The 7,729-nt window shown below is 68.9% G+C and overlaps 1 protein-coding gene across 2 annotated transcripts; it reads left to right on the plus strand.

Annotated features, from left to right (window-relative positions):
* Nucleotides 1-961: 961 nt before the first annotated feature.
* RARRES2 (retinoic acid receptor responder 2) lies at nucleotides 962-7,147 on the plus strand. Of its 2 annotated transcripts, none has more exons than XM_045004245.1 (5): nucleotides 962-1,030; nucleotides 3,333-3,437; nucleotides 5,227-5,331; nucleotides 5,699-5,836; nucleotides 6,938-7,147. In XM_045004245.1, the coding sequence occupies exons 1-4, from the start codon at nucleotides 977-979 to the stop codon at nucleotides 5,804-5,806; spliced, it is 372 nt and encodes a 123-aa protein (XP_044860180.1). In that variant the 5' UTR covers nucleotides 962-976; the 3' UTR covers nucleotides 5,807-5,836; nucleotides 6,938-7,147. The 2 variants fall into 2 exon arrangements, with proteins under 2 accessions (XP_044860180.1, XP_044860179.1); XM_045004244.1 differs by lacking the exon at nucleotides 962-1,030 and adding an exon at nucleotides 1,573-1,862.
* Nucleotides 7,148-7,729: the final 582 nt, after the last annotated feature.

Consider the following 7,729-nt stretch of genomic DNA (forward strand, 5'->3'; position numbering starts at 1 on the left):
GGCTGTACGCCCTGTGCAGTCACCCTCCCCCCGCCTCTCTTTCGGCCCAGCCAGGGGCCAGGGACTCAGCTGGGAGCACGTCTGGGGGCTAGATTGGCTTGGCGGCAATGGGGTGTGGGGTCCGGGGAGAGGAGGTCAGCTCGGAACGCTTTGAAGGCGGGAGGAGAGTGCTTTACAAAGGGTTAGAAGAGCAGCGCGCAGGTTGAGTCTTGTTGGCAGGGAGAAAGTGGGATCAGGGGCTGGGTGGGGGGGCAGGCTACGGTTAGGGGCGTGAGTGAGGCACAGAGCAGGGAATAGCTGGCTTCAGTATCTAGGGATAAGTGTCTCCTTCCCCCCCACCCCCCGCCCACCCCCAGCGCTCAGACTCTGTGCTGAGAATTCAGCTCTTCAAATCATTCGGAGAAACACCGAACTTCAAACCAGCTCGACCTTCAGCATTTCCAACCCCTGCTCCCTGCTCCTCTGTGCAGGGCGATGCATTGCCTAATCCACCTGCCCTCCCAGCCAGTGACCTGATGCCACGAGTCCCCTGCCTGCCAGGGACACTGGGAAAGGTTCAGCTCTGCCACACGGTTGGTTCTCTCTGGGGGGAACATCTGTCAGGTTTCAGATAAAAGGTAGTGACCAGAATGGAAAAACAGAGTGATCCAGCCATGGGGGCTGGAAGACCCAGTGCCAGGGACATACGCAGCGAGGTTCCCCAGCTTGTAGGGAGCAAATTGGACTCAGTGGGACCTGCCCAGGCTTTGCCATCGCTGCTGCTCTGAGCTCCTTTCTCGTCACAGGGCGGGGGTGGGGAAAGCCTGCAGAGCCCCCTGGGCTCCTGTGGGCAGCACCCGTAGAGCCCTGCAGCTGTTCTGCACGACTCCCAGGCAGAGCTCGGGGCACGCCCCGTTGGGGAGAGCTCCGGAGAGATGGCCTCATGGCTGGGAGTTCTGTTCCTTTCTCTGCCAGCCAGGCTGCAGGGATAGTGACCATGACGCGACCCTCAGGGGCTGGGGAGCTGGATGCACGGCCCCGGTGCCCTCGGGTGAGCGATGCCCCTGAACTGCAAAGGGCTGTGATGAGGAGCTAGCCAGGGGCGGGTCCCAGCACCAGCCCGGAAGCTCCTTCCGTTGCAACGGGCGGCAGAAGCTGAACCTCTGTGGGTCTCTTTCCATTCTACCTCCTGAGCATCCCCTCCCCCACCCCAAACACACGCCTGTCCCTGGTCAGATGGGGGCTGGGTGTGGTGCAAGCTGGCAGGGTGGTGGGTCTCTGCATTGTGGTGACCCGCAGGGCATGCAAAGCTTCCCCCGGGCACAGCCAGGGAGAGGAGCCAAGAAAGGATGTGCTCAGGCTCCAGGAGCCTGCCGCTGCAGCACTGACTGGGCTCGTTCAACGGCCCGAAAGGCTAGATGAGTTTAGGGACCAGCCACAGGAAAGAGCTTCCAGGCCCCCAGGAACTGGGCACCCCGTTCCCCTGGCTCGCCCGCCCTCCTGCCCCACCCCCACGGCCGGGCTGTGCCAACTTTGCCTGCCTCTCTCCAGCAGCTCCCAGGAACAAATCGATGAGCGATTGCAATGGGAAGGTGCTGGCCAGGGCCAGGGCAGCTTCTGGGGAATTAGTTAATGGATGACTAAGATCAACAGCAGGGGGTTCTTGGGGTGGGCGAGAAGGGCCGACGCTCCCTGGGGTCCATTCGCCACCCGCACAGATGAAGGGGCTGCTCGTTCTGGGCTTGGGCTTGGTGGCCCTGGCTGCGGCAGGCGAATTGACGCTGCGGGAGAGGGTGGTGGGCTTGGTGCTGGAAGCTTTTCACAACAGGAAAGTCGTGCAATGGGTGTACAAGGAGCAGGCGGTGGAAGACGTCACTGAAAGAGTGAGTGCATGAGAGCTGGCGACGCGTTGCTGTGCGCTGAGCTGCTGAGTCCCTCCCCAGAGGTGGCTGCTCTGCAGTGATGGGGGAAGGGATTCCTGTCTGCCCAGCCTGTATGGTGCTCTGGGATCCTGGGGGATGGGAGGAACGTGGGACTCTCATGGCTGAGAGCCCATGTGGGTGGGTTTGCGGTGGGGATGGAGGAGGTCTGCAGAGGCTGTATGGGGGCAGGGAAGGGGAGCTGTGGGGAGGGTGGGTTTGGGTACAGGGAGGGAGTGGGGGGGGTGGGAGGGCGGTGGGCAGGGGCTTGGGGCAGACACAGCCATGCTCAGCACCCCCAGTGGCCCATGCGTGGTGCATCACGTGCCTGGGGCATGGCTGGCTAGGGGAGAGGGCAGGGTGGCCAGGGCTCTGCACACCCAGAATGGGGAAGGCAGGACGGAGCTACTCCCGGCCCCGCAGGCAGCGCGAGGCGGCGTCGGGCGGGAGAGCTGGTTCCAGCTAACGGGGCTCGGCGTTCTGGGCCGGGGGGGCTAGGGCTAGGCTGGGTTGCGGGCACCTGGCCAGCCTTGGCGGAGGCGAATGGGCGTTGACCTGCAGAGCTCAGCTAGACGTGAACTGTGCCCAGCCCCCCTGAGCGGCAGCCAGCGGCTGGCACAGGGTGCGGGGCACTGCCGGGGCCGAGGCATGGTGACGTCCCAGTAGCCCCGCCCCTCCTGGGGGGGGACCCCAGGCCCACCCCCCTTGAGTCCAGCCCGGGGACCCAGCCTTGGCAGCTGTTGCTGCTACTCACAATCCCTCGCTGCCCCTCCCTGGGCTGTAAGCCGCTCTCCCGGGTACTCCAGCGCCTGCTGCAGCCTCCTCCCGCGCTGCGGCCGAGCTCGGGCGGGCTGACCAGTGCCCGGCCTCCCCGGTGGCAGCTTTGCCGCCCAGCTGTGCCCCTCGACCCCCTGGAGACGTCACTGACCAGCCGTTGGCCCCTTCCCGGCTGCTGCAGCGTGGGGCGAACCCCCCCCCCACTCCAGCACAGGCCGCGGGCGCTCGGGGGCTTCTCCCAGGCTCCTCTGCGGACACCGCAGCTCATGGGAGCGGGCGCGTTGGACGTCATGTCAGACTTGGGGAGCGGCACGAGGCAGAGAGAGTCTCTACCAGCCGCTCCGTCGCCGCGCCGGCAGCGGGGAGAGCCCCTGGGGTGACACTGCCCCTCCCAGGGTCATGCCATGGCGGCCAGTGAGGCTGGACCCTGGAGGTGGCAGGCTGGTGCAGGCTGGTGTCTGTCCCTGGCGCGTGCTCAGGCCCCTGGCTCTATGCTGGGCTGGAGTCTCTGGCGAGTCAGAGCGAGCAATGCGCAGCTCCCCTTGGGCGTTTCCTCGGGGCCTGCGGCGTCCCTGGGAGCCTCCACCCGCCTCAGCAAAGGGAGCCCAGGGCTCTGGCAGAGGCGCTTTGCTGACCCTGGTTTCTGTTTGGTTCCAGGAGTATCCGGCGGGGCCCTTTGTGCGGCTGCAGGTCAGGCTCCAGCAGACCCAGTGCCGGAACCAGCCGGGGAACAGACAGGACTGCGCCCTCAAACGCAGAGGGGTGAGCGAGGGGCCAGCCGCCTCCAGCCTCTGTCCAGGCGGCTGGAGTCAGGGGCAGCTCTAGACACTTCGGTGGAGCCGCAGGACCAGCGGACCCTCCGCAGGCATGCCGCCGAAGGCACCGTGCCTGCCGCCCTCCCCGCGACCGGCAGAGCGCTCCCCCACGGCATGCCGCCCCAAGCATGTGCTTGGCGTGCTGGGGCCTGGAGCCGCCCCTGGCTGGGGTACTGTTCTGGAGGGTCATTTCCTCCCCCTCCACTGGGGAGCGGGGCTGCGGTGACAGGCTCCCAGCCCCTGGGAATGAGGGGGGGGGCAGCCCCCTGCGGTGACAGGCTCCCAGCCCCTGGGAATGAGGGCGGGGGGCGGCCCCCTGCGGTGACAGGCTCCCAGCCCCTGGGAATGAGGGTGGGGGGCAGCCCCCTGCGGTGACACGCTCCCAGCCCCTGGGAATGAGGGTGGGGGGCGGCCCCCTGCGGTGACAGGCTCCCAGCCCCTGGGAATGAGGGGGGGCAGCCCCCTGCGGTGACAGGCTCCCAGCCCCTGGGAATGAGGGGGGGGCAGCCCCCTGCGGTGACAGGCTCCCAGCCCCTGGGAATGAGGGCGGGGGGCAGCCCCCTGCGGCGACAGGCTCCCAGCCCCTGGGAATGAGGGGGGGCGGCCCCCCGCGGCGACAGGCTCCCAGCCCCTGGGAATGAGGGTGGGGGGCAGCCCCCTGCGGTGACACGCTCCCAGCCCCTGGGAATGAGGGTGGGGGGCAGCCCCCTGCGGTGACACACGCCCAGCCCCTGGGAATGAGGGGGGGGCAGCCCCCTGCGGTGACAGGCTCCCAGCCCCTGGGAATGAGGGTGGGGGGCAGCCCCCTGCGGTGACACGCTCCCAGCCCCTGGGAATGAGGGTGGGGGGCGGCCCCCTGCGGTGACAGGCTCCCAGCCCCTGGGAATGAGGGGGGGCAGCCCCCTGCGGTGACAGGCTCCCAGCCCCTGGGAATGAGGGGGGGCGGCCCCCTGCGGTGACAGGCTCCCAGCCCCTGGGAATGAGGGGGGGCGGCCCCCTGCGGTGACAGGCTCCCAGCCCCTGGGAATGAGGGGGGGCGGCCCCCTGCGGTGACAGGCTCCCAGCCCCTGGGAATGAGGGGGGGCGGCCCCCTGCGGTGACAGGCTCCCAGCCCCTGGGAATGAGGGGGGGCGGCCCCCTGCGGTGACAGGCTCCCAGCCCCTGGGAATGAGGGGGGGCGGCCCCCTGCGGTGACAGGCTCCCAGCCCCTGGGAATGAGGGGGGGCGGCCCCCTGCGGTGACAGGCTCCCAGCCCCTGGGAATGAGGGGGGGGGCGGCCCCCTGCGGTGACACGCTCCCAGCCCCTGGGAATGAGGCAGGGGCAGCCGCCAGCTCCGCCGGGCCCCAGGGAGGAGTGCAGAGTGTGCGAGCGGCAGGGAGGGGCTGAGTGCTGGCATGTGCGGAGCAGCGAGGGCTCCAGCTGGACCCTGCGTCGTGTCGGGGCACCGTGCTGGGCTCCGGTCCCTGCTCTGCCAGGGACTCCCTGGGGACAGTGTGTGGCTCTGGCTGTGCTGGGGTCGGCGCCTGCCCCACCCCATGGCTGTGCGGGGGAGGCCCAGCACCTACAGGGATTGGGGCCAGAGAGGTGTGGGTGCGAGGGGGAACATGCCCCCGGTGAGGGAGGGGCACAGGCGGCACTGGGGACACGTGCGGCGGGGGAGCTGCTGCATGTTCTCGGCCCAGCCTGCCCCACTCGCCCACGGGGCTGACGCCTCCCTTGGCCCCTCTCTCCTCAGAAGAAGCTGATCTGCCAGGCTTGTGTCAAGTTTGACTCCGGCAGCCCGGGCGAGGTGCTGGCTCAGTACGTGCACTGCAGGATGGAGACGCAGCAGGCTGTGAAGGTGGGTGCGCCCGCGGGCTCAGAGCCGCTCTCCTGGGAAATCCCACACGTCGGCCAGGGGCCTGGGAGCAGTGCTGGGTGGGGCCAGGCTCAGCTGGGCCATTCCACCCCCCAGGGCCCACTCCCAGGTGCTGCACGGGTCTGCACAAGGAGGACAGACGGACACCCGTGCTCCTGGTAGATGCCCATGCCCGCGATACATGCACACGCATGCAGCACGCGAGCAGAGGCTCAGTGGTTCCACGCTCTGTGCAGACTGATGGTGCACACAGCGCTGGGCCCAGCCCATGCCCCCAGGGCGCTGCCTGGGGCTGCATCCGCACCACCTCCCTGGCCGGAGCTGTGACCTGGCACCTCTGCCCCTGCAGGAGACGGAGACGACGAGACAGGAGGAGGAGTGCAGGACCGTGCAGGACAAGGGCGAAGCGCCCTACCATCCCGGCGTGTTTGCCTTCTCCAGAGGGCTGCCACCCTAGCCAGGGTGGCACCCCCACATCCACAGCATGGTAGTACGGGCCCCCCAGGCAGGGTCCAGGTGGGGGCTGGGCTGCTCATGGTTCCCTTAGGGGGCTCTGGGCTGGGCACCAGATTGCTCCCCCCTCCGGCCGAGCCCCCCTGCAGAGCGCCCTGTGCCCGCTGCCCTTGGAGCTGATGCCCTTTGACCCACTGCTCTCCCCAGGGGCTGATCCCGCAGGCCACAGCCCAGCAGGGGGCGCCAAGATGCACCGTAGTGGGAGGGGGGCGTGTCCAGCGCCCCCAAGGGGGAACCAAGGGCAGGCAGCAAAGGGGCAGGGGGTTCCGGGTCCAGCCTGGACTCGGGCTCACCCAAAGCAGCGGTCACCAAGCTGAGCTGACAGCACCCCCACAGGGCCCAGAGTGCCAGCCAGTGGGCATGCCTGCGGGCCCTGGGCTGCGGAAGGGATGCCTGCGGGCCCCTGGGCTGCGGAAGGGATGCCAGCGGGCCCCTGGGGTGCGGAAGGGATGCCTGCGGGCCCTGGGGTGCGGAAGGGCATGCCTGCGGGCCCCTGGGGTGCGGAAGGGATGCCTGCGGCCCCTGGGGTGCGGAAGGGATGCCTGCGGCCCCTGGGCTGCGGAAGGGATGCCAGCGGGCCCCTGGGCTGCAGAAGGGATGCCAGCGGGCCCCTGGGGTGCGGAAGGGATGCCAGCGGCCCCTGGGGTGCGGAAGGGATGCCTGCGGGCCCCTGGGGCGCGGAAGGGATGCCAGCGGGCCCTGGGGTGCGGAAGGGATGCCATCGGGCCCCTGGGCTGCGGAAGGGATGCCTGCGGTCCCTGGGCTGCGGAAGGGATGCCTGCGGGCCCCTGGGCTGCGGAAGGGCATGCCAGCGGGCCCCTGGGCTGCGGAAGGGATGCCAGCGGTCCCTGGGCTGTGGAAGGGATGCCCTCGCTCCTGCCCCAGGCAGCCGTACCCCAAGGCCACGCTTCGGGCAGCCTGGCTCTCTGCAAACGTGACCCGCTCAGCTGCTTTGACACAGGGGCAGACGCCGCCTCCAACTCCCAGAAACAAACCCAGCCTGGAGAGCAGCAGGGGCGGGGATCCCCCAGCCACAATGCTAACCCCATGGCGTGTCTCCTCTTCCCCTGGCCAGTGCCCACAGTGCCAGGACACCTCCGGTGCCCCCCACCCGCAGAAGGACGCTATCGCTGCCGCCCAGCGGAGACCCGGCGACCACCCCTGCCCGTCAGACACTGCACCCACTTGAGCACCAGGCCAGGCCAACGGCTCCTGCTGCCCCTTCCCCCCACCCCCGCCTCACCCAGCTGTTCATCCCCAATAAAGCCAGACCCACAGTTGGGAAGGGCCGAGCTGTTATTCAGCCAGGATGCGGCTGCGAAGTGGGGCCAGCCGCCCCCAGGGTATTTCTCGGGTCACGGGGCTATGGCAGCACTTGCTGCTGCAGCAGAACAGCCACCTGGGCCTGCTCCCGCCGCCCCGGACTGCCCCACTGGGTCCTCTGCTCCAGCGCATCGTCTCCTGCCGGGGCAGGGCAGCCCAGGAGCCTGTCACCCGCTCTCCCACCCGGCTGGGTCCCTGGGCTCTGCCCCGCCTCGCGCTGGGGGGTGGAGCATTTAGCTGGGCGTGGTGGCCCCGGGGTGTGGAAATCACCCTCCCGCCTTTTACAATCCAGCTACCAGGAAGCAGGAGGATGCTGGGGTGAAGGACCAGGCCAGGCAGGGATCTGGGTGACAGAGCCGGGGTGAGGGGTGCAGCCCCCAGAACAACTCACCAGGGCAGGGGCTTAAGAACCCCAAGATTATCAGGCCCCTTGTGGCAGTGAGGCCCCACAGGCCAGCTCGTCGGAGGAAAGTCACTGGGCCCTGCGGTGCAGCTGAGGTGCCCCGGCTCTACACACCGGGCACAGAGAGGCAGGGGCCGGAGA

This window comes from Mauremys mutica, chromosome 2 (genome assembly GCF_020497125.1).
Source record: "Mauremys mutica isolate MM-2020 ecotype Southern chromosome 2, ASM2049712v1, whole genome shotgun sequence".
NCBI lineage: Eukaryota > Metazoa > Chordata > Testudines > Geoemydidae > Mauremys > Mauremys mutica.